Source organism: Neolamprologus multifasciatus, chromosome 12 (assembly GCF_963576455.1).
Source record: "Neolamprologus multifasciatus chromosome 12, fNeoMul1.2, whole genome shotgun sequence".
Classification (NCBI taxonomy): Eukaryota; Metazoa; Chordata; class Actinopteri; order Cichliformes; family Cichlidae; genus Neolamprologus; species Neolamprologus multifasciatus.
Genome location: NC_140450.1, coordinates 5,802,112 through 5,828,546, shown reverse-complemented (window position 1 = coordinate 5,828,546; position 26,435 = coordinate 5,802,112). Strand labels below are relative to the sequence as shown.

Here is a 26,435-nt window from a genome sequence, read left to right as displayed (position 1 = left end):
TCAGTACAACGGGTAAAATAAGTATTGAACACATCATCTGTTTTCTAAGTAAATATTTCTAGGGTAATGCACAGCCGCATAGCCTCTATGCATGCTCACCACACAAGACTCCATTGTCCAAAAAAAGCATACAGAAGCACGTTTAAAGTTTGCTGAACAAAATGCTGAAAAGCCTGTGAAACACTGGGAGGGTATAGTATATAAAATGTATATAAAATGGTGTTTCCAGTTGCACTCTTCCCACAGCCAGTCTTCCCAATCATCACTATCCGGAGAGCATCTGGGCTGTGGTTGGGATTATCAAAGGATTCTGTCTTCTGTGAAGGGTTTCCTTTGAGTTTAAAGAATCGAGGCTCAACAAGCATTTGTCTTGTGAAGCACTTAGATCCCATAGCTGTCATCTTCTCCACAGTGTGCAACACCTCAGAGACCTGCTGCTTGTCTTTGATGTTGAAGATGATGTTTCGTCCTCCACACCTCTGACAGAGCTCCTGGATGTTTCTGTTTTCACTAACAAAGTTGACAACAACTGGTTCTGTGGGATCTGATTCCACTGCAAAAAGAATCATGGTGAAGTTGATGACCTGAGATCCAAATTCATTCTGGATGATCTCGAACTCTCGCTTGTTTTCGTCACTGAGGGGGCCCACAGGAAGGACCAGGATAAAGGCATGGACACCTTCGGGATTCCAGAGAGAAACACATTGCTTTTTGCAGCTCTTTATTGCCTCAGAAGATTTTCCATACAAAGCAGGCATCTCCACCAGGGACACTAAACGTCCACACACCTGTGTCTCCTTCTTAACACATTCTGAGGAGTCAGCAGGTTTACCAAACTGGTGTTTTCCTACAATGGCATTGGCTGCTGAACTCTTCAGAACTTCATATGTCCCACACAATACCAGGTTAAGAGGTGGTTTAAAAGTTGTGGTGTCAGCTTCTTCACCTCTGTTTAGATAGCCTCCTCTGTTTTCATTCACTATGCTCTCCATCTTTTCCATGAGTTCTTGAAGATCCTTTTCTGGCAGATCTTTTTTGTCAAAGTTGATTCTCTGCTGCCTTTGTCTACAGTCCTGTATGAGTCGATCCACAGCTGAAGTTGTTTTCTCCTCACTATGTGTCAAAATGACCATTGCATATTTAAAAGCATCTTGACCAAAGAATCTTAGGATGAGCTTTAGTTTTTGTCTGTCTTCTTCACTGAATTCAGAAGGCTTTACTAACAGGAGCAGAACATTTGGTTCAGGGGGGCAAAGAGCCACACACTTCTTCATTTCATGCTTCACGTTCTCTCCAGCTAAACTGAAGACATCTGAAGTTTTCACTATTGTTAGGCGTGTTTTCCTATACTGTCCTTGAGTGACTGTAGTGGATGGGGACACCTTTTGCAAAATATCCCCAGTCAAATCTTTTTTCCCAGTGATGAAGTTGGTTAGAATTGATTTTTTACTTTAAGTCTTTCCAAAAACCAGAATCCGAAGTTCGTATGCTGTAAATCAACAAAAAAATTATTACATGTTTTCCAGCACATACATACATATTTATATCTTTTATTCTTTTATAACATTTTTTTTAATTATTTGTAAAAAAAATATCTACTCTTTACTGGGAAGTGTTCAAATAATCTTTTTAAACTCTCTTATCCTTCTCCCCAAAACCATTGTGAAGGTGTGAACACCGGCCTTTTTACATTTTTGGTGCATCAAATGATAATGTGCAAAAGCTGCTTGTATGTCTCACTAATGCACAAGGGGGCACATTTAAGAAATGTGGGGAGAGTTGATGCTTTTTATAGCTGTAGTAATTGTCCTTTAGTTTGTAAATTAGAAACATGTAACATGTTCGGGATAAGTGTCAAACAGCTTCAAAGTTTATTGTTTCTAGATTCGGATGTTCATGTGTTTTGGTCAGGGTTGGACTGGGTCAGAAAATTGGTCCTAGCATTTTTTAATCCCATTATGTCCCTTCATCGTTGTCTTACCCTGTGAATTTCACATTCCTTGATTTCTTCCTCACTTCTCCACAAAGCTTTGTTACTAGTTCTTGCTAGTACTACAATTAGCTGCACCGATTTTTAGTTTCTTTTTATTGTTTTCATTTTGTTTTCCAGCTCCCCCTCTCCGCCACTTCTTCCTGACGAAACTTATGCGTATGCAAGATTACCAGTCCAGCCCTGGGTTTGGGTAAAGTCATAACTGTCCCTACTCCCAACATAACTAGTGTATCTAACTGTCATTCTAAGAGTGTTGACGGGAGTAAACGTGGCTTCTGGTTCTGTTAATAATTTTCTTTGTCACCTTTATCCTCCCTAACACATCCTTATTTTTTGTGACTTTTGCATAGCACTGGGCTTAACCTGGATTTTAGCTGTCCTCGTCATGCTCAGATACTTGCATTCTTTCTGTCTTGGTATCTGTGTTATGTTCTGATAAATCTCGCCAGACTCACCGCGTGATGAAAGAGGTTGTGATGCCATAGTGCCACTGTGATAGAAATATGAGGAATTGGTTGGTGTCTGTTGGATGAAAGAAAAAAGAAGAGAAAGTTGCCATCTAATAATAAACCATCAGACAAAAAGAATCTGAATTCATGGACCTTTAGAAGAAACCTTAAAACTCCAGTGGGCTCTATCGTGTGGTGGATATGATGCCACTGGAGCAGGTAGAATAAGTGCAATATCATTGGCACTATAGGATCAGCCTGTGGATAGCATGGCTTCAAATATTCTCCTTATCAGATTTGATAATAATGGCTCAGGTACTGGAGTACAAAATATATGTTTTATTTAATAATTGCATAGTGTCACTACAAAAAGTTTTGACAAGACCTGATAATGTGTTGTATATGTAGTATAGTGCAGTATAGTGGTGTGGTAAAGGTCTGTCAGTGACTGCAATAATATTATAAGGCAGAACTGGCAGTTGTATAAAAAATGGATGTTTAAAAAATGCAAACAATCATCAGAACAGTTTGGTATCAAAAGGCTTCCAACTAAAGTTGAATTATGAAAATAAATAAAGTAAATCTAAATTATTTATTTGTACTGGTGAACTTTATATGTAAATTCAGCTTGGAGAATTAAAGTCAGCTTCTTTGTAAATAGGATTTAAAAACTGACATGTCTGGTATTGCTCGTATCATGTTGTCGGTGTTGGGGAGTAACGGAATACATGTACCGCCGTTACGTATTTAAAATACAAAATATGAGTAACTGTATTCCATTACAGTTACCGTTTAAAAAGGTGGTATTTAGAATACAGTTACTTTGTTGAAATAAATGGATTACACGGCGGTACTTCCCTGTTTCATATTGTCGCGGGTCAGGCCTGTTTGGGTTTTGTTTGACAGCTACGTTCTGTTGTTCCAGGTGGCAGCGTTACGGTTGCCGTGGTTACATGGTGACGCTCTCTCTCTGTGTGTTTCCTGGGTGAGAGAGCGACTTTTTGTTGTTGTTGTTGTGCTAAGCTAATAGGCAGAATGCTACCGGTATAGCTCGAAAGAATGTAGCATCATAGGCAGTGTAGTCCGTGCTGCAGGGAGAATGGACTGCCATACACGTTATGTGTCTGTGAGCGAGGGAGGGAGAAAAAGGAAAAGTACGAGCTGTCATCGAGCAAAAACGGGAGCTGGAAGCATGTAAATATAATAATAACCACTGCAGCCAAGAAGAGTGCCTGACGAGCCCAGTTGTAAGTAAGCTATTAAGACTCGACTGTACACCGTGTTCGTGTTTTCCTTCAAAAACAATAAGTTCTGTTGGAGCAGCCTTTCAACGCCTCTCTCTGTCTCTCGCTAGCAAAGTGACCCAGACAACAAAGTAAAGCTAGTTTTCAGCTACGAGCCCGACGCAGAACCCACCGTATTAGCCAGAGGTCCCTTTACTACGGTTCGGAGCCGCGGACCTTCAGTAACAGTAATAAATCACAGCAATAGTACATTCATGTAGTTGTAAACAGCATGATAATATATTAAGTAATCCAAAGTATTCAGAATACGTTACTCTCATTGAGTAACGTAACGGAATACGTTACAGAATACATTTTGGGGCATGTATTCTGTAATCTGTAATGGAATACATTTTAAAAGTAACCTTCCCAACACTGCATGTTGTAGAACATTCACCCCAAAGTATAATATGAATATATACAAAATGCAGTACTTTAACTTACCTGCATTGCTGTCATACACTTAATTAATATACACAGTTGTGACTAATCTATTTAAGACCACACTCTTTTTGTAGCACAATTACAGATCTACCATGACCTACAAGACCGAGAACAGATGCAGTTATAGGTTTTTATATTTATTGCCTTTACTCTTTGTGAATGTACTTACCGGGTGAAACTGCTGATCGTCCTCAGCGGTTTTAAATGTTCCTTTGCAGATCCAAACTGAATCAGATCACTCGAAAGTACCTTTTATTAACAGAATTGGGAGGTGTTGCCCTGTACAAGTATGACAGCAATGTAAAGGCTATATCTGATAGAGTTAGAGTATTCTCTGCATTGTTTATGCTCTGTTGCATCTTAGCATAAAGAATTTTTCTTTCAGTTGAAATCTATCATAAAGGCTCCATCCACCGAGTGAGTCTTGATAAACTAAAACATACAGGACATGTAAAGGTCTTATCTAAGACTCCAATCACTGATGACTGTTTCCTGTTTGATGAGTGTCAGCTCGAGTCACGTCGCCACTCTGGCTTACAGCTAGCAAATGTTTACTAAAATATTATTGAGAGTGCTTCACTTGCTACCCAGGGCAATGAGCAAACCATGGGCCAAAAAAGGGGCTTAACTTGTCTAACTGAAGGGAAGAAAACTGAAATCTGTAGATTTTGGTCCATCGGTAAAATACCATGCGCGCTGTAAGATCAAGAGTTCTAAGAAAGGTGTTCTAAAAATGTTCTTTTTCTAAAACATCTCAAATGTGGTTAATGTCCTGTATTTTTTGTGTTTTCAACTGAATCTACACTAGTGTGTCAAAACAGCAACCATTTAACTTGGTTTATATTTACAGAAAATCGATAAAGTTTTAGGATTTTAGGGAGCAAATACTTGTGAAGGTCAAATTTGCCTCAGAACACTAGACTAGAACACATTCATATAGATGGTTTTACTGTCGGATGAACTGAATTGATACAAAACCTGATGAATGTAAAGCAAAGCTGAATCAGTCGGGGAGTCTGTGAGAGAAGGGGCTTCACTCCCCGTTCGGTAGGAACTGCAGAGGGTCTACAAAATAATCTGCAGTGACCTCTTCTCCACCAGTGCTTCAGAAGTATCCAGTTTGCAGCCAAACACACACAGAGCCAGACCTCAGAACCAGCTATCATTATAAAAACATGCCTTAACCTGGCATGCCACCCACATCTGGGTGCCATGATTTAACTGTGATAAGATACTACAGAGATTTGAACTGGTTTTGGTTTCTAAATTGATACAGCTCTGCCATTTAATTCAGCGAACCATTCTTTCAACCAAATGATACTTTGTAAATCTGTGTGTATCATCATTTGATTTCGTTCATACTTTTACTACCACAACTGTTTCCTAGTTAAAAATAATTTGACCCATAGGAGTTGGAAAGTCCTGCTAAAATTATTTTGTATTAAATAATAAATAAACGGCCAAAAGTAATTCACAGTTAATGCACATTACATTACTTGGATTTATGGGTGTAATATACACTATAATATTAAAAGCATTGGTGTCATATCGTTTAATCTTTGAATTTAGGTGTTTATCATTATGTTGCCATGTGTGTATGGAATTAAGCACTTCAAGCATCAAGCAATCTTCACAAACATTGTTGAATAGTAGTCTAGGGTTAAGGAATAGGGTTGTTCTAAAGACCTCACTGAATTTGAGCATCAACAGTTTAGTTTATGTAAAATGTATGCCCTCCTAGATATCCCACAATCCGTTATAAGTGGTATTATAAATGGTCAAGTGGAAGCAACTACAGTAACTCAGCCACAAAGTAGCAGATCACATAAAGTAAAGTAACTTGTGAAATTAACAGCAGTTAGTATGTAGGTATAATATTTAGGTGGCCCAGTACTTTTGTCTTAATAGTGTTTCCTCTTCAGTTCCATTTTTCTTTTGTCATGTTGTTGAGAGTGTACAAAAACTTTTGGATTATACGAATTGACCCGAATTCATTTATGATATTTTATACCACTCTTGTTTATTGGGCGTGGATTGGAGAACATCTGAGTATATCAGTATCTGTGGTAGTCAGTGAGCAGTGTTTGAAGTTACAGGCCTACTTAGGACTTGTTGCAATAATTAAAAGGTTCACAAGATGAAAATGTTATTGTCAAAGTTCAACACTGGAACTAAAAACCCAAACTGAAAACAGGTCAGCTGAAAAAACCTTTATCAGGAGAGTTTGAAAGGAGTGCTCTGTTCAGCTATTACAGCAATGAAATGGCTATGGTTGACTGAGAAACAACATTACTGACATATTGCTCATTACTGATGTCCTGTGAGTGACATTGTGATATTATCATGCAGTCAGTCAACAAAACTAATTATAAATGAATTCATTTGAGCTTACATTTTGTTGCAAATGATGTTTTTGGAAACATGTAACCACTTGACTACTTATTTGCGATATTTGTTAGGACAATATATAACCATGTAACCCGAATGTCCATTAATTTGTTGTTACCATTGGTTTTATTTTTAGTGCGTTCATGCTTTTAAACTTGTGAAGTACTCTTTTCTTCCTTTAATCACCCAGGACTAATATCCTATCACTAATATCCTGAATATCTCAGCTGAGTCTTTCAGGTATTAGCCTTGAGATAAAATTTATAATGAATGTGTTGACTACTTCCTTGTGAGTCACTACATCCTATCTCTTATTTAATGCCAGCACTGAACAAAGTTGCCCTTTTGCTACTAGAGAAGTAATATTATCAGATCACTAAACATTTGTCTTTCATCTCTGTGAGTTGTCAGACCAGCGGACAAATCGTAAAAATGAAACTCGGTCTTATCACATTCCTTTATGCACATCAGCGCAACACCCACAAACAGTCCACCATATGTACTGAATGCCTTGACTTTAGAAATCAAAACCATGTGATGCTTTACAAGCAGTTTGCCATTATAACACAAAGTGGGCAATTGAGCCAATAAAGCTCATAGACTTAATAAAAAAGAGTGACACATCACACAAAAAAGTTTGAGAATATAATTTTATAGAAATCCTTAATAGCAAAAATGAGATATGTAGCATTCTTGGTATTCTGAAGTTGTGGTGTATATCTATGTCCCAGTGGTCATTAAAATTACTGTTATAGCTGCCATGTGGCAACACTTGCTTGTAGAAGGACTTTTTAATGGGTGTAACCACCTATTATAAAGCTTTTATTTAGCTTTAGGTTGTCTGGGGTAAGTGCTGGATATTGTTTCACACTGCACAAATTATATCTATATCTAGATTCTATAAAGGAAATTAACCTTGGTTTTTGTTTTGTTTGTTTTTTTTACTTTGCATTCGCATTTTATGGGAATAAACTGGGAATATGATCTTTTAAGAACGAACTTAAAATCAAGCACGTTCTATATTTACTGTGTTAGGAACACTAACTTTTATCTTACTATAGCTCCCAACATTGTTATGCACTCTTTCCGGTTGACCCCACTTCTGTTTTTATGGGTAATGATTCTTGTGAATAAACCAACTCTGCCACATCAATTATTACCATTCCTACTGAGTCCTGTAATATTAGGACTTTGCTGCCAACTGGTGGTAGACAAATTAAAATGGAGATGGTATTGGCGTGAGTAGATCAAGCCTAAGTAATAAAGCAGGTCAAATAAAAAATATTTTATTACAATATTCTTAACTGTCCTTTTACTTTGGCTAAATATTGCCAAAAATATGTCTTTACAGGAGCAACCCTGACCAAAAAGCAATCATTGGGAGATACTAAGTATGCACTAAACTTTGTTGATGGTTTTTTGAAGTGATCTTTTAAGTGAACACCTATAAAGTAAAGTACTGGACATATTGTACCAACAGGTCTGTACAGCTGTTCATCTAAGGAAAAATTGTGTTTTTGTGCACTTTTTGAATGGATCTAAAGATCTTCATTATCTGCAGAGTTGAGTTACTTTCCCTGAGAACTGGCTTAGGTGTAGTAACAAAGTGTCCCAAAACCCCATACTTTATGGGGCTTCATTTTATAACTCTGCTTGTCCATTGGTTCTTTTAAGTGATGTAAAGAACAATGCCTATAGTCTGTTTTTGATGTAAACTCAATTGCTAACATATTAAGTAGTCACTAAACAAAAGGAACAACCTAAATCTAATTATACATTTAGGTTGTTTCTCAGTTATACTGAGTATGCAGTACAGTGCTAACCCCCGAAACTGTTCACAAACTTTACCTAAAATCAGAGAAGAGAATTGTACCAGTATGATATGTTCAAAATCTGGCTTTTAAGTAAGTCACATTTAACACAAGTGTTCCAAACTTAAGCCTATTCCTTTCCCTGGAGACTGAAATGTACTGAAACAGTGACTGTGTTCGCCTACAGCTCTATCCGGTCGTTAAGTGATGATGTGACGAATCCTACTTCCGGGCCTAAAGTAGTCTGCGTTTAATATGGCTTTTGTGTTGTTAACGTGTTTAATATTATATATTTTCTTCTATTTAATCTCGAAAAGCTCCTAAAACAGTCAGTGATCACTGTTGACCTCCCTCTGCTTTTATTACTGCTAATCATTTATTTAAGATCAGTTTTTAAAACCTTAGGATGTAACTACAGCCCAGCCCATGCAGCAGTATATGAATGACTAACCTCGTATTGTGGATGGATTATCTCAGTTGTTCTCCTGGCTGAAGTTTGGTCCTTTTACAGCATCCTGCCATGCGATTACATTTGTTCCTGACCACCGAGAACCCTCACGTTAACTTTTATCGAGTGGAAAAAAGTTAGCTTGTTTATATTATGCTAACATAGCTGTGTCGCTAGCGGTCACGTAGCACATCATTATATACCAGCTAGCCAAACTTCAGTAACCCTACAAACGTCACTGGTGTTTAGTTTTCTGTCTTCATTTATGTTGGAAGTGATAACAGAGCTGTACGTTTTAATTTGTTTCCAAAACCCCGCAGCCAGGATATGCTATATTGTATTTAGATAGAAGCTAGCGAGCTAACTTCCTGCTAACTTCTAACTCCGTTAAATGTCATAAATTAAGTTTTCATGGATGCTTGGATGGTAAACTCAATTGTTACACCTGGTAGAGCAGAACGCTGATCATTTTATTAAAGATGAAAGACTTTAGACAGTTTTTCAACTCTCAGTAATGCCATAGTGATCGTTTGATATATGGACCTGCAGCGGATTTTATGCCCAGACACAGCTAGTGACGTCAGACTTAACAACCGGATAGCTATAGAACTTTCTAGCAGCACAGGAGTGCTTTACCGTAAGCACAAAAAGGAAATTAAGTCATATGTGATGTAATGTTAGTCCAACCAGAAACAAACCAAACGACTTAATTATTGGTCAAAGCTAAAAGCACAGTGCCTACATTAAATCTTTTTACATATTGCTCATCCTTGTGTGTTCCATAGTGAGTGGTTTCTTTATATGCTTACACAAGAAAAAAAAATATGTCAAAGGCCGTTTTCATCTCTACTGCAAACCATTTCTTAGCAATTAGGAAATCTATATTCATCATGAGGTTTTAATGTGGGACACTGACAATGACTATGTTTATATGTAGAAACGTACATATGGAAACTTGTTTTCTTTTTCTTTTCTTTCAAAGGAAATGGCCTCCATTAAACACTCATTGATGTGATAACTTCAAATGTTGCTCACATCCAAGTAATCATCACTAAAGTGTCATCATATCAGCATATCAATGTAAAAAGTCATAAGATGGAACAGTTTTTTTCTGTGGCTTTCCTCACGTGTTCCTGGATCCAATCATTTATTTCTTCGTCGTGAGCTTTCTGTAGTTCATCAATTTGTTTTTGCTCTGGAATATACCGTTTGAGCTCGCTCATTTCTTCTTCTTGTCTCATCTTCATTAGGTCAAAGTCCTTTTGATATGCCTTGTTCCTGCGCAACTGTTGAATCATTAAGTCGTTGGTTTTTTGTTGCTTTAGTTTCATATTCTCAACTTCCCTTTCATGCTTAGCTACCACAACTGCAAAGTCAGTGGTGTATCTCTGTCTGAATTCATTTAAGTCCTCTGCTTGTTTTCTGGCTTCCTCTTGATTTTTCCTCCTCATCTCCTCCACTTGCTTTTCTAAGTTTTGTTGCAATTCTCTCCATTCTTTTTCCTCCTGTTCTTTTCTGAGTCGATCCTCTTCTTTTCTTCTGCATTCATGTTCTTTTTTTTCTTGCTCATATTCAGCTCTGAGTTTTTTCAGTCGTGCTTGCTCCTTCAGTCTCAGTTGTTCTTCTCGAAGTCGTTTTTTCTCCCACTCTTTTTGTTCGTTCTCCCAAGCCTCTCTTTCTTTTTGTATTTCTTTGCTCCTTTGGTTTACATATGTAGCTTCTTCTGGTTTGGACCTAATTTCTTTCTCTTTCTGTACCCACTGTTGTTGCTGAATTTCTTCCCTCCGTTTCCTCTCTTTTTCCTCTTCTGCTCTCTTTTCCTCCATCCTTTTCTTCTCCTCCTCCTCTTTCTTAATGAATTCTTCCTTCTCTTGCAATGCTTTTTCTCTTGCAGCTCTTTCTTGTTGAATTTTTAGCTGTGCCTCTTGGAGTTTCTTTTCATGTTCTTTCTCAAGGTCCTTCTTCTGTCTTTCTATCTCTTCTTCTTTCTTCTTCATAATCTTCTGCATTTCCTTCTGAATTGCTGCCTCTGCCTCTTTGAACATCTCTGAGGTGTAGTAGCCGCCACCATTTTTCTTCACCATTGACTCAATCTTGGTGAGCAGCTGACTGACTTGAGAGTGGTTCCTTGGATCATTGTTATTGAACACATGGTATCGTCCTCCACAATCAGCTGTCAGCTTTTTTAGGAATCCTTCTGTGTCTTCTTCTATATAACTCTCAAATGTTTGATTTTTTAGGTCATCTCCTCTGGTGAATAAGATAATGATGAAGTCATTTGAATTCTTGCCAAAAAAGTTTTGGATGAGCTCCACAGTTCTTTTTTCCTCCTCTGTAAAACGACCGACCTGCAGGACGAGTAAGAACACATGAGGTCCAGGAGCCAACATTGTGACGCATTTCACGAGTTCCTGTTTAACATCATCGTTGGACAGACTTGTGTCGAATAAACCAGGTGTGTCCACCACAACAACAGGGCGCCCATTAATCTCTGTTGTTTCCTTTTGGCAGAGCTTGGTTACTGATTTCATACTGGCTTTCGAGTCGAAGCAGTCCCTTCCCAATATGGTGTTTGCAGTGGCACTTTTTCCACTTCCAGTCTTACCAATCAACACGATTCTGAGATGATTCTGAATTTCTTTTTGTGGAATTTGTCCATTTTTCGGAATTTGTTCTTTTTTCGGAATTTGTTCTTTTTTCGGAATTTGTTCTTTTTTCGGAATTTGTTCTTTTTTCATATTTTTTTCAAAATGTATCTTCTTATTCAGTTCAGACATTACTTCAGGTTTCAATCCGAGCTGTGAATGTCTTTGGCGAGGTCTTGGAATCATTGTTATTTTGAAGCCTGTTGATGCCTTACCTTTCATCTTTTCTACAGCATCCAATAACTGAGGGATCTGCTCTTGGTCATTGATGTTGAAGACAATGTATCGGCCAAAAAAGCTCTGAACAAGTTCTTGGATTTCTCTATTAGTTTTTACATAGTTAACAACATCTGGGTGTGTAGGATCTGACTCCACAGTAAAAAGAATCATGGTGTAGTTGTCAATTTGGGATCTCAGTGTATCTTTGATAGTCTTCACCTCTTTCTTGTCTTCACTGGTTGGAGGATCCAGCGGTAGAACCAAGATGAAGGCATGGACACCCTCTGGATCACAGAGGGAAATACTCTTGAATGCTTCCTTCTTTGTTTTCTCCTGAGGTTTTCCACAGAGAGCAGGCAGCTCCACTAGTGAAACCAGACGACCGCACACCGCAGCCTCATTTTTAATACACTGAGATGATTCAGATTCTACTTTTCTTTCTCCCAGGATGGCATTTGCAGCTGAAGTTTTGCCAACTCCAAATCTCCCAAACAGCACCAAATTCAAAGGTTTTAGTTTTTGGCTTTGAGGTACTTCCGTACTGGCCTGAGGGTTTTCATTCTGTTCCGGGTTTAAAGGAGGAATTAAACGTGGACTTTGCAGGTTTTCCTTATCATACAGTTCCAAATTCAAAGAAGACCTTAGATTAGGAATTTGAGGCTCTTCAGTTCCATGTCCAGATTCTTCTTGTGGTTCTTCTACTAGGTCAGCAGTCTCTGTAAAGTTCAAATGTCCTCCCCTGTTGTAAGCCACAATTTTTTCCATCTCTCCCATCAGTGTTTCACGATCTGAGTCACAAAAGTCTTTTTTGTCAAAGTCAAGTGTGTAATGCATCATTCTGCAGTTCTGGATAAACTGATCTATTGCTGTATTCTTTGCTTCACCCTTTTGTGTTGTGATGACCATAGAGTATTTAAAGGCATCACCACCAAACAAGCACAGGATGGACTTCAGTGTGCGTCTGTCATCCTCAGTGAAATCAGAAGGATTGAGTACGAGCAGGAGAACATTTGGTCCAGGGGGGCAACTGGCCACACACTTCTTCATTTCAAGTTTCACTTTTTCCGCGGGCAGACTGAAGAGGTCTGTGGTTTTTGCCACTGTTACAGGTATTTTTCTCCATTCTCCTTGGGCTATAGATTTCTTCGATAATGTTAAACGAATAGGATTCTTTTTCCCTGTGATGAAGTTGCTTAGTGCAGTCTTTTCATTATCATTCTTCCCAAATATGACAATCCTGAATTGAGATGCTGTAGAAAAACACAAAAGACATATTAAATGCCATATTGTTCCAATTTGCTTAGTGTCACAGTTGTCTTTTAATTTTGTGTTTTTGTCTTGCATTGATCTAGTGAAGCTGTTTAATGATAGGGGCTTGCATTTGTTAAGTCTGTATCTGCATTTGGTGTCACTTTAAGGTTTTCATTTTTTTTAATTAATTGCAGCTAGTCATGAAAAATCCCAACATGGCAAATGCACGGTGATAAGATGTTGAAAAGATGTGTTTGCAGATGTCTAAATAACAGCAATACATGATTGTTTTTTTCTGTACAGTAAACACAACCCACGTTTCAATGACCGTTACTAGGTTTACAAAGATTTAATTGATGATCAAATTTAACCCATGGATAACACTCCATAGATACCTATTGCTCTGTGGGACAGTAAGGTTGCCACCACTCTATATTGTAATCAATAGTTATTATTGATCTCGGACTCTCTTCCACAACATGTCTTTGTCCTGTCTTCCTCCACTCACCCCCACCCAGTCGTGGCAGATGGCCGCCCCTCCCTGAGCCGGTCCTTTTGGCAGTTTCTTTGTATTGTAAGGGAGTTTCTTTGTATTGTAAGGGAGTTTTTCCTTCCCACTGACACCCAAGTGTTTGCTCATAGCGGGTCATCTGCTTGTTTGGTTTCTGTTTCGCTGTCTTTACCTTACAATATAAGGCGCTATTAGGACATTGTTTTTATAATTTAGTGCTATATAAATAAAACAGAATTGAAAAGTTCAGAGGGTTCTGGTGAAAAAAAAACAAGGATCATCAGGGAAAAAAAGAGCTGCTAAACATAATGCGCACACACACACACACACACACACACACACACACACACACACACGCACGCACGCACGCACACACACACACACACATACACACAGTAAAGTGTCTTTTGGTGGTCCAAAAATACCTGTAAGCTCACATTCCTGGTGAATGACTTTCCTGTGAACTACTTGCTACTTGGATAATGTGTGGAATGAAAGATGTCAACGTCTTTCAACTCTTTTGGGAAGTCTTTCAGTGTTTAATAAATATTCAAACTCATGGATCTGTTACTTAAACATCTTTAAGTGTTGCTAGCTTGTATTTAATTTCTCAAATAGCAACCATCCTGAATGCAGGGATATTTTTGGCCATCTGCTGGACTCACCACGTGCTGTCATGTTTTCGCCTTTTTGACCTGGAAACTTCAGCTGGACAAAATGTTGGAATCTGTTGGGGTTAAATTAAAGCAACAACAAGGGATTAACAATGAACTTGTGACACAATATATATATATATATATATATATATGTATATATATATATATATATATATATATATATATATATATGTACATATATATATATATATATGTATATATATATATATATATATATATATATATATATATATGTATGTATGTATGTGTGTGTATATATACACTCAGCAGATACAATCTTATGAAACAGGAGTGTCTACCTATGGTATTTATGGGAGTGTTTTCTACAATTTTTCAGAGCTTTTCAGAACCGTGAACTAAAGACATTAATTTGATTAGAGTTTGAATTAGAGGTCCTTCTGTATCTGCTCACTGACTTATTAGACTCATTTAACAGGGTGTGTCTAAGGTATCTCTCCTTTTGTTCGGTGGGATGGAGCAGTTTTTTTCTTTAAATCAGCTGACTTTGTCACACAAGAAGAAGCTAACAAGTGTTCAAATAATGTAAAATGTATTCTTAGATAATACATAAAGTGTTCTGGCATAAAACTATATTTCTGTCGTATCTTGGCAAATGCAATAATTAAGCATTAGTACATGTATATGATGAATACAGTTCAATTAATAATCTCTGACTTAAATGGCTTCAGCATAAATAACCTAAATATATGTAAATTACATTTTGAGTCGAATTGCATTGACATACTTAAAGATGCTGCACTGAAATTGTCCCTTTGTCAGAGCATGTGGTAATATTAGTTTTATACCTAAGCAAAAATACAATTAAAAGGTTGTTGTTGTTGTTTTGGTCTCTTTACAGTTTAAGGATAACCATTTGAACTCCACATACGTCCATGTATTTTGAATTTTTGTTAAATATACTTTAATGTAAGTACTCACCAGATGACTTCCTCATGGTGTCAAAGCTAATAATGAAGGTAGCACCCTAAAAGGAAAGCAGCTCACGTACTTCACTAAGGCGGAGCTGTGTTTATTATGACAGACAGACGACTTAACCTATAACGATGACTGACAACTGTGGTACGTCAAGGAAACAGCTACTGGATTTTTATGACTGTGACTTTACTTGTTCTCTCTACACTTATTTTTCAAGTTCTTCCACAACCATAAGGCAAATGTTTGGGGCTCTAAAAACTAGTATAACCTGTCCACAGGAGGATGTTCATAACTTTAGTGTGAAATGAGAATGAAATGTTGGGATTAAATCTGAAACATGCAAACAGTCAAGATATGTTGCTGCTGTTGTGAAACTATTTCTAAAAGCACAGCTTCAAATGGGCAAAAAAATACTGAGACTGAAGCTGAGACTTCATACACCAATTTATATTTAATTAGTAGAAACCTAAACAGGTTGCCGTATACAATTAACTATACTTTGGGTCAGAGGGCCCGGTGGCGCGAGAGTCCGGCACCTCTGTCAGTGCGCCCCAGGGCAGCTGTGGCTACAATGTAGCTTGCCATCACCAGTGTGTGAATGTATGTGTGAATGGGTGGATGACTGAATGTAGTGTAAAGCGCTTTGGGGTCCTTGGGGACTAAGTAAAGCACTACACAAATGCAGGCAGGCAGGCCATTTATCTGTGTGTAACTGGAACAAAATAATAATCCCATGTATGCACTCATATTGTACCAGTTTTTTGAGTGTACTTCAGTTCAAATAAAAGAGTTTAACCCTTCTCACTGACCTAAGGTATTTTATTATTATCCATTAAGGATATATATCAAAATGTATTTGAAACACAGACTCGTCTTCCTGGGTGTCACTGTCAGTGATTTGTAGGTTTCTGCAGCATGTCGTTAGTTGTTGGACTTGTTCTCAGCATTTCCTGTTGGCTTACAGAAATTTTGCAACAAAGCAAAAAAAAAAAAAAAAAGCATGTTCAGGTGACATTTCCTGTTTGCTAGTGACATCTGTAGTATGATTCGTTTTGTTTCGATTTTGACTCAACAAGTAAAGTGGTGTGGTTCCCTGAAGGTAAAACAAACTTTGGCAGCACCCAACCTGCCCCCCCCTCCCCTCTCTCTCTCTTCAGTAATGTTGCCTGAAACATGAAACACCTTGTCAAACTATGCACCTGCCCAACCCTTTCCTTTCAATCTGACAATGTTCTGCGTTATCAGAAAGTGGTGGAATGTAACATAGTACTTTTTTCTTCTTTTAGTCTCCTACGGTTAGTTATTGTTTAGGTATAAGATCATATTCATCCATTAATGTCAAATCTGCTAATAAATTATTTTTCTTTGTGATACACAAACCTACCTGGCAGTATATAAAGTTACTGTGCAGTAAAAATATACAAGGACGCAGTAAAACTCTGACCTACTGTAATGAAGTGTCAATCGGAGAAAAGTCTCAAACTGGACTCTAATGTTTATGTTCACTTCTGTAAAGATTTTTTTTTCTTAATCAGTCAAGCTTAATTTGTGTAGCATATTCTATTGAGATTTAAAGTGAAGATTTACATATGAATAATAAGCTGATAATAACAGACAACAAAACAAGCAACCAGAACATTTATAAGGAGTGTGCCAAAAAGAAGAAGTCAGTGTAATAACACACTGAAGTAAAGTTTGTTGTGTCAAAGTATGTTGACAGTCAACAGAGCTGACACACATACATGTTCCGTCCTCGTCCTAGCTGTCCTTTGGTGCAGAGCTCAACTAGGGCAATCTGCTAGAAACACCTACTAAAAAGTAAAATCAATAATCACAAAGTGGTTTTCTGTGCAGCACCATTACTTATTTATTTTCACCTCTTTATGACCAATTTAACAAAGTGACAGGTATCAATCTCCAGCTGATTGGCACTGCAGTGTAAGACATGCTTTCTCTGCCAGTGATTGGACGATCTGATATCCTCGTGTTGGTGTCGTTCCCTCGTCATCATAAATAATGTTGTTCCAGGTTCAACATTGCAAGTGACCAATCGCCTTCTCCTGAGGTCATCCGCGACCTCGAAAAAAACAAACGCCTTCAAAAAATCTTCTTCACTTGCTAGAAGAGAAACCGCCTCTGTAAGGACAATATGTATAATGTTTACCGTTTATTAAAGAAAAGTATCCTGAAATGCAAAGAATTCAAGTTCCTGGATCGGCGGACAGAAGCGAAGTTTCTCTCCTCGCAAGTGAAGTAGATTTTTTTAAGGCACAAAAGGGCGACGTCACAACAATGTGATTGGTCACTTGCAATGTTGAACCTGGAACAACATTTATTATGATGATGTGGGAACAACACCAACACAAAGATATCAGATCGTCCGTGGTGATTAATAATATGAATATAAGAGAAAATATAAGAAAATAAGAACAATATTTTTTCAAAAGTGTTGTTGCAGTCTCTGCCTATTTTTGTACATAAATGTATCACTGGAGTCAAAATTTTCAAGAATAAAAGGCTCCCTGTGAAATAAAAATAAATGTGCTTTGTCAGCAATTCTACATCTTACTTTTCCAATCTGTCTTAAAATAATACATATATATTAACAGAGTTATGCTTTTAAGTAAACTTCATTTGACCTGTGTCGAATGGCAAAAAAGAAAAGAAATCCAAAAATGTCTACAAAGTGAAACTTGCCATCCTGGCTCTCTTTTACAGCTACTCTGACCTGCATGTGCAAAACCCATTACCTATGGTGATCCCTTTATTTATACAGACTTTACATATAATACATCTAACACTGAAAAACTGAACAACACTGAAACGCAAAAACTTCTCATAAAATTCTACAAGCGCTATTTTGTGTGGCTTTCTTCACATGTTCCTGAATCCACTCATTTATCTCCTCTTGATGCACTTTCTTCAGCTCATCAATATGCTTGTTTAGCTGCTCTTTACTGTCAAAGTGCAAACTTGATTGTTTTAGGTTAGTCATTTGAATTTGTTGTCTTTTCTGCAGCTTGTTGAAGTCTTTGTCATAGGCCTTTTTTCTCCTGAGCTGCCTTATCATGAAGTCATTTTGGTTTTGTTGACACTGCCTCAAATCTTCTGTTTCATTTCTATGTTTTTCCATCTCAGCTGATATATCCTGGTTAAATCTCTGTCTGAATTCATTGCATTCTTCAGCTTGTTTTCTGGCCTCCTCTTCATGTTTCCTCATCATGTCTTCGACTTTCTTCCTACAGTTTTCTTCCAGTTGTCTTTCCTCTTGTCTTCTTTCGATTTCATATCTCTCTAGTTCCTGCATAGATTCCTCTCTGAGCTTTTTAAGTCGTCTCTGTTCCTCCCAAAATCTCTCTTCCTCCTCAAAAAATTGTTTGTCCCAGCATGCTCTTCTTTCCTCTTCCCAAGCCTTTCTTTCTTTTTGTATTATTTCTCTGTTCTGTAATAAAATCCCATCAGGAATCACTTGTCTTTGTATTTCTTTCTGCAGAGCTTCACCTTCTTTATCCCACTTATAAATTTGGTTCTTCTCCTCCAATTTTATAGCAGTCTCTTCTTCTTCTCTCTTTTTTCTTTCTCTATTCATATTTCCCTGCTGTTTCTTAAAGCGACCCTCCATTTCTTTGGCTACCTGGGCTTCGTTTGCTTTTATTTTTTCTTCAAATTTGGCTGTTAGGTGTGTTAACGTGTTCCTCTTCACTTGCATTTCCTCCTCATATTTTCTTATAAGAGCCCTCTTTTCACTCTCTATCGTTCTTGCTTTGTCTTTCATGATCTTCTGCATTTCCATCTGTATTGCTGCCTCTGCTTCTTGAAACATCTCTGAGGTGTAGTAGCCACCACCATTCTTCCTCACCATCAATTCAATTGTGGTCAGAAGCTGACTGACTTGAGAACGATTGTTATGATCGTTGTTATTGAAGACATGGTATCGCCCTGCACAATCAGCTGACATTTTTTTTAATAATCCTTCGCTGTCTTCTTTTATATAACTCTCAAATGTTTGATCTCGAAGATCATCTCCTCTGGTGAATATGACAATAATATAGTCCTTTGTCTTCTCACCAAAAAAGTTTTGGATGAGCTCCACGGTATCTTTTTCTTCCTTTGTAAAGCGACCAATCTGCACCACCAGTAAGAACACATGAGGTCCAGGAGCCAGTAAGCTGATACATTTAACAAGCTCTTGTTGAACTTCTTTAGTGGACAAAATCGTGTCAAACAAGCCGGGCGTGTCAACCACGACGACAGGGCGCCCGTCAATCACTCCTGTTTCTTTCTGACAAACACTTGTCACAGACTTCAGACAGACTTTTGAATAAAAGCACTGTTTGCCCAGCATGGTGTTTCCAGTGGCACTCTTCCCAGAACCAGTTTTCCCAATCAGCACCATCCTGAGAGGCTCTCTGCTTTGCACCATCCTAATAGGTGGTGTCCAGCGATGTCTATAATTTTCTGGCTCTAAAAGGGATACATGTCTTGAAACTGGTTTCAGTGGAGGTTTTGGAAACATATCTTTTGTGAAGCTTCTGCAACCGACAGTTTTCATTGTTTCCACGGTACGCAACAAATCAGCGACTTGATGCGTATCCTGAATGTCAAAAACGATGTGTTTACCGCAGCGCCTATAGAGGTCTTGGATGTCTTTGTTGTCCTTTAGAATCTTCTCCACTGCTGAAGACTGGTCAAGATTTGGATTTTCAACAATAAAAAGCAAGACAGTGAACTTATCGATCGCACTCTTGAAAGTATTCTTGATGGCTTCCAGTTCTTTCTTGTCTCCATCAGTAGGATGGTCCAGTGGAAGGACCAGCATGAAGGCGTGGACACCCTCAGGTTCACAGAGAGAGACACACTTGTGCGATTCATTCTTCGCCATCTCTTTAGATTTTCCGTGCAAAGTAGGCAGCTCCAGCACAGAAACACGACGGCCACAAACCTCTGCCTGGTGTTTGGTCAGCTCTGATGAGCTCTTAGATGAAATACATTTTCTTTGTCCCAGAATGGCATTAACAGCTGAAGTTTTCAAGCTTTCATTTCTCCCACACAGAATCAGGTTTAGAGGGGATTTTGTAGTTGCAGGCACCACAATGGGATCAGCGTCTTCAGTAAAAGTTAAATACCCTCTGTTATCACTTACTATTTTCTCCATTTGTTTCATCAGTTCTTGAAGATCGTGTTCAGGACAATATTTTTCATCAAGCCTGATTTTGTGCTGTCTTTGTCTGCAGTCTTGGACGAGTTGGTTCACTGAGGAATTCCCTCGCCAGTCATTACGTGTTGTGATGACCAATGAGTGTTTAAAAGCATCTCGTCCAAAGAAACTCACGATGAACTTCATTTTTTGTCTATCGTCCTCGGTGAAATCCAAAGGATTAACTAGCAGCAGCAGAACATTTGGTCCGGGTTGGCAGTGTGCGATACACATTTTTATCTCATATCGCACTCTTTCAGGCACAATGAAGATATTTGATGTTTTCAATAAAGTGAATGGAGTTCTCCTCCACGCTCCTCTAATTTCAGTAAACTGCTTGTTTGTCTTTTGATAAGGACAGACATATCTTTCACTGATGAAAGTGCTCAGCGTTGTCTTATCGTCATTGTTTTTTCCAAGAATCACAATTCTGAGTTCAGATACTGTAAAAGACAAAAACAGAGGACAAAAAAAGAAAACAAAGTCATTACATATTGCTGCAATTTTATAACAGGAAATTATCAGCCCTTCTCTATTAATATCAAGATTAGAACAGGATTGCTATTATCCCAGGAAAGAGTAATGCTTTGTGTGCTGCAGAATACACTATTGTAGATCATTTGTCTGCTCTTTATTCAGTTTAATTCAATTTGATTTTATTGATTAGGCGCCAAATCAAAACAGTTGTCAAGGAACTTCATATTATAAGAACACGAACCTCTTGTCGTATTTTATGGTAACACAGGCCAAGGTTAGAGTGTACATTTTCTCTATTTTCTCTCCAACTCTCGTTGATTTAAAGTCTCACACACAACCCGTTTTTAAACTCTAAAAAAAGAGAAAAGAAGAGGAGTAGAGGCCGGGGACTGAGCCTGCCTATTTGCCTTTAAGGATTTGCCAACTTTAGCAATAATGCGAGAGGTGGAATTGCTCGCTTGTTTATTAAAGTGCTTGAAAAGTTTACAGAGCAATGTGATCGGTTCGCGATTCAAACTCTTAAAACATCACAGGCTCTATACTACGACAGACTGACAACGCCCTCTTAATGTCGCCGCTAGCACCCACGTGACTCCCATTACACATCACCATAGCAACCAAACAAATGAAAACCCAGTGATCATTAAAATTCAATACATTTAATTATGACTCCTACAAGGAGAAACGAGCAAAAGATACAGGTAAGCAGATGTGTCATTGGATAATGGCAGGTCCTGTATCCTAAAACATTAAGAATCAGGATACTTTCTTAATCCCTAAGGAAATGATGTGAGTTACAGTTCCTCCAAGAAGAAATGGTAAAAATAGCAACAGTAACAGACTAAACTCCAAACAATATATACAATAATATAATATTAATTAGTCAGTGTCAATTGTTGATTTGTCCTGTTCTCATTGTATGACGAATTATGATGTCTGTTTAGTAGCCGTTTGCATACAATGCATACTCTGTCTCTCTCTTCGTGTGTGTGTGTGTGTGTGTGTGTGTGTGTGTGTGTGTGTGAGAGAGAGAGAGAGAGCTGCCTTTATTCTTCTTTATGTGACCTATGTTCTTCTTGCACACAAAAATCATCTGGACCTACCAGTTGCCATCTTGTGCAAATAAAACTCCACCACACAGAAGTTCAGTTCAGTGTCTGTTAAATTTGAAAAAATTAAATACAATTATGAAGAGTTCAGTTCAGATTAAAAGCAAAATTAATTCATTGTTTCATTACTGCAAGCAATATAGCTAAAATATTTTCCTACTAGAAGCACAAATGTTCAGAAGTAAATAGTATAAGGAGAAGAATTTGTTTCTCAAAAAAAAAACTGTTTCATAAACAAATGTAATTAAGGATAAGATGTTCACATGTTTAACCATTCAAGATAGGAATGTATAGAATTTAAACATAGATGTCGCCAAATATAGAATGGCATTATTCACCTGAGCTGTAAAGAAAAAGAAACATTTACACTTTTATGTGGAATAGTGAGTAATAGTAGCCAAAGTATCAACTACTATGCACCAAGCCATACTATAAAATACAATAAACATATAACTTAAACACATACATGAAATAATTCAAAATCATTACACTCAACAAGTGCACGAGTATCAACATTTTTACTTTCTGCAAACTTTAACTTGACAGAAACTGTGATAACAAACAAATATTTAATTTATAATGCAAACAAAAATTCCAAATTACAGCTTCCGTGCTGAATACTGAATTTGCTTCGCAAGGTAAAAATCTGCTGCACTTACCTGAGGCTGTGGTATATTTTACTGGAACATCATTCTGTCATATTTTTGGTTGAAGTCACCGTCATGTCGCTTTGTCTGTTTTTAAGGAAACCAGGATGAACATAGTATATGTTGAATCAAAATAATGAAAAAAGAGACAACTTTTTTTTTTTTTATTTTACTAAAGTTTCATGTTTGATAATGCTAAATTTGCAAATGTATTCAAAAATTTACAAATATGCATTACATTAGGTCTTACTAATCTATGAACTAACCCCTCTGTAGAAATAGAATATAGACAGAAATACAAACTGGATTTAAAAATGTATTTTACAGAGTTTTGTACATTTTTATTGGAAAATAATCATTACTTCTAAACATGACATCACCATAGACCTATGTAAGTTATGTTTTTTTTTGTCACTAAATATGCAGCAGGTATTTATTTGACCCCACAAAAGTGCTTTACGACACACTTTCTTTCCAGTTGTCTGAAAGTTACGTATGACTAAACAAGATTTGGATTGCAGATATACACAAACAATATGCATTTAAACACAGATATTCTGTTTTATACTTACCAGATACCAGATAGGAGAGCTGCTTCAAAATAGAATAATGTCAAGGAAGAGTTTGTGTGAGAACTAAACGGCAGGATACGTGCACTGACAAACGCCTGCCAAATTCCAAAAAGTATGAAATGTTTTTGTTCAGCCTGACAACAGAAACCTGACACCCTGCCAGGGTTCCCATCAGCCGCTCAGTTTCAATTATGTTTACAGCAATACATTCTTATATCTAATACTTTACTGACACAGTATTATAAAGAGCCTTGGGCCAAGTGACTAACATCTTCCTGATAGATTCAAAAGTCAAATGCTAACGTGCGACTGAAAAAACATGTAGTGAAAGTTGTAAACTTAACATGTCTACTGTATGTTATAAGAAAGTCTTCCCATTGAGCAGAAATCCTGAATAGACACTTATTTGGACATCTGTTTTAAAGCATTATCTAAAATAACTTTAACTTGATCTTGGTCATGAAAATCTAAACACTTTGTGTGCAGAATTACCAGTCAAATCTAATTTCTACTGGGCATTATTCTTCTACCACCAGTGCTGCTCTTTCAGAAAAGTCATGTATCATTGAGCACCATGCCTGTCTCTTAAAATGTCTCTGTTTATAGTAATATATTGGGTTTAGCTAGATTCCCATCAGAAAAACAAGACTGAAGTGAAACTCCAACTTTAGGGCCCTTCCATTAAAAACACAGCAGAGTCTAAAATTAGCTTAATGGGCTTGCATGGTGCAGGGCTGGAAAAACTGGTAATACTGATCCAAGCTAAGACATGTCCACATTATCAAACCACACATTTAATAACCTCTATCTATTTTTAAAAAAAGGTGTGTCAGGACATGAGTTCACTTCCTTGTTGAGTTCCTGGAGATGCTTTCAAATTATCCTCTTCTAAGACAAACAGGCTTTTATCTGAAAAGACTGATGAGGCAACTGAGCAGGATTCCTGCCTTCATGTTCGTGCTCGAGATTCTCGAGTTACAAGTCGGTCTTTGACCCTTTAGACTCAGTCTGAAGTCATGACTTTATGACATTTTGTCGGCTCGAATGGTTTAACACATTCAAGCAAATGTAGACACATTCGCACTCCTTGTGAGGTGTTGGAGTTGTGTGATTTATAATCCTGAACCGCGCACATGGACTGGCATGTGTTATTATTGAAAACCTGATTATAAAGCTTTTACTTTTGCTTTCTATGAAAACAGACAACAGAAGAAGATCAGACGCTTGACGATGCTGCCCCACTGATCTGCCAGACGAATCGTTTTGAACTCTGTCGGCTGCTGTAAGGCAGCAGGGGTTTTTATTTTTCATACCGCAGCCTGTTGGGCGTGTTTGATTTATAACACAGCCCCACCTGAAAGTAGTGGCATGTGTTCAATACGCATGTTTTCAATACATACATTTGTTTCAATGCATACAAGCTTCTGCGTGTTTGTGCACCCCTCTTTCTCCTTTTTTTCCTGGGAGGTCATTGGGTGTGTTTGATTTATAACCTGGTCCCTCCTAGCTGTGTTTTCACATGGATCCAAAAACACCTTACTCCTCTCACTGTGTGGAAAGAATTAATAAAACACACACATTCTTAAACGCAGATCTTCAGGACTTGTCTGGCTTCATTAACTCCTCTCTGACATTATAACACATTACAAGAGGGAAATGCCTCATTCCTGTTATCATAGTCATGAACATTTACATAAGCAGATCTTTTAGTACTCACGTAACCTGGAAGGTCCATTTCAATCCCTCAGTGTCAGTTGATAATAGTAAATCACTGTAGACAATGGGAAAGGTGTTGTAATATAAATAGAGTGTGTGCACTGTTAATAAACCGAAGTGAATTTAATTATTGTAGTCCTATAAAAATCTTTCTAAACGCACATCTTGCCACTTGATAGGCGTCTTTGAAATGCTTACTGGGTAATTATTTTGTAAATGAGATAGATGGAATTTAAAAATTATTGTTAATATTTGTAGTAATATTTGTATTTTCTTTTGTTTTTTTACAAATTAGACTACTACAGCTACAAATGTGTCTTTGGGGGACGGAGCCGGGGTACTACTACTATTAAACTAAAATAAAGTATTGCTGTGCTGAGTGTTATCATGCATTCAAATTGTGCAACTTTTGCAGGAATGCATGGTGCTCATGGGAGCTCTAGATGTTATTGTTGCCATCAGTGTGTTTCAGTATCTTATGTTGTAAAAAATCATATAAATCTTTTCAGACAACATAAACTGATGAATCTGAGAGGAAGACCATTTTAAAGAGATTTATGATGCTTCTGTTTTCTGTTATTTTTGTCTCCCCCAATGTTAAGTGCAAATGTAACGTATATTTCTGTATTTCTAAGTCCTCCTTTTAATTTGTTTGTCTCTATGTTTGATTTTTACATTTTCTTCCATTTCCTCCCTTTTAATATGTTAGTTTTATGTGTCGTAACTTAATTAATTAAGCATAATGTCACTGGCTGACTCCCACCTCCCTCTCCTGCCTGTCTGATTTTGCTTTGTATCATCTTTAACTTTTTTTTGTGTGTGTGTTTCTGCTTTAATGTTTGTCCTCCTTAAATTCTCCAACTCTCATTGTTTGTTCAACCCTCTTTTCCCCAGAGAGTCACTTGACCAGAAAAAATAAAGTTGCCTAAATTCTGATTGTGAGTATCTTTCTATAGATACTTTCAGGAGAACTGATGTCTCCTTCAAGATACAAAAAACAATCTAAAATGAATACATTATTTAAAAAAAATTTTAAAAAAGGAGTTCTGGTTTGTATTAAATTTAATTTCACTTTAAGTGGTTGTCACAAGCTGTTTGCACAGACTAAGTTTTCTGGCTCAAAGGCACTTTGGCAAAAACAAAACAAAACAAGGGAGTCGTGAGGGAGTTGAACCTGTGACCTCTGTTACAATCTGGTCTGTCTGACACTGTACGGCCCCGGTGGGAGAAAAACATGTGGGAAAGTGTTTTAAAATAGTCTGGGTATGAAAATGTGGTTTTGAATGTGGATTTCGCTCATGTTGTTACAAAGATGTTTTTGGGTGGATGAGGTGTTTGTTTTAGCGGTGGTGTGACCCGGGAACCGACAGCTCAGTTGCTGCATGTTTGAACAATATCCTGGTCATTAGTTGGTCTGAACAGAGTGAGAGACACCAGATATTTCCCATAAATCATTTGGATTTGGTCCGATGTGAAATTAAGCTGTTATCAGATGGGAAGCTTTTGTAAAATCAGACCTGGAAAGAGTCACCAACCACCTCACATCATCTTGTTTCCAGGACTGTTTTTATCCGAAGTAGGGTTTAAGGACAGTTTGTTCAATATTTTCATCAAAGTTGTTATCCACACATAAATAAATAATATAAATCAGGCATGCATTTA

General features: G+C 37.5%; 4 protein-coding genes across 6 annotated transcripts in view; 1 reads left to right on the top strand and 3 right to left on the bottom strand.

Annotated features, from left to right (window-relative positions):
- The window catches only part of prdm6 (PR domain containing 6), a 123,368-nt gene that overhangs the window by 51,202 nt on the left and 45,731 nt on the right, over window positions 1-26,435 (top strand). The gene's annotated exons all lie outside the window — the stretch shown is intronic.
- On the bottom strand, window positions 75-7,074 carry LOC146506265 (GTPase IMAP family member 8-like). Its single transcript, XM_085179588.1, has 2 exons — window positions 2,449-7,074; window positions 75-1,489 (listed from the first exon to the last, which is right to left on the bottom strand). The coding sequence occupies exon 2, from the start codon at window positions 1,272-1,274 to the stop codon at window positions 96-98; it is 1,179 nt and encodes a 392-aa protein (XP_085035714.1). The 5' UTR covers window positions 1,275-1,489; window positions 2,449-7,074; the 3' UTR covers window positions 75-95.
- On the bottom strand, window positions 7,194-15,247 carry LOC146506264 (GTPase IMAP family member 8-like). The gene is made up of 3 exons (XM_085179577.1): window positions 15,059-15,247; window positions 14,108-14,169; window positions 7,194-12,930 (listed from the first exon to the last, which is right to left on the bottom strand). The coding sequence occupies exons 2-3, from the start codon at window positions 14,118-14,120 to the stop codon at window positions 9,905-9,907; spliced, it is 3,039 nt and encodes a 1,012-aa protein (XP_085035703.1). The 5' UTR covers window positions 14,121-14,169; window positions 15,059-15,247; the 3' UTR covers window positions 7,194-9,904.
- Window positions 15,290-25,697, bottom strand: LOC146506263 (GTPase IMAP family member 8-like). The gene is made up of 4 exons (XM_085179582.1): window positions 23,058-25,697; window positions 22,498-22,572; window positions 21,833-21,886; window positions 15,290-20,695 (listed from the first exon to the last, which is right to left on the bottom strand). The coding sequence occupies exons 3-4, from the start codon at window positions 21,840-21,842 to the stop codon at window positions 17,892-17,894; spliced, it is 2,814 nt and encodes a 937-aa protein (XP_085035708.1). The 5' UTR covers window positions 21,843-21,886; window positions 22,498-22,572; window positions 23,058-25,697; the 3' UTR covers window positions 15,290-17,891.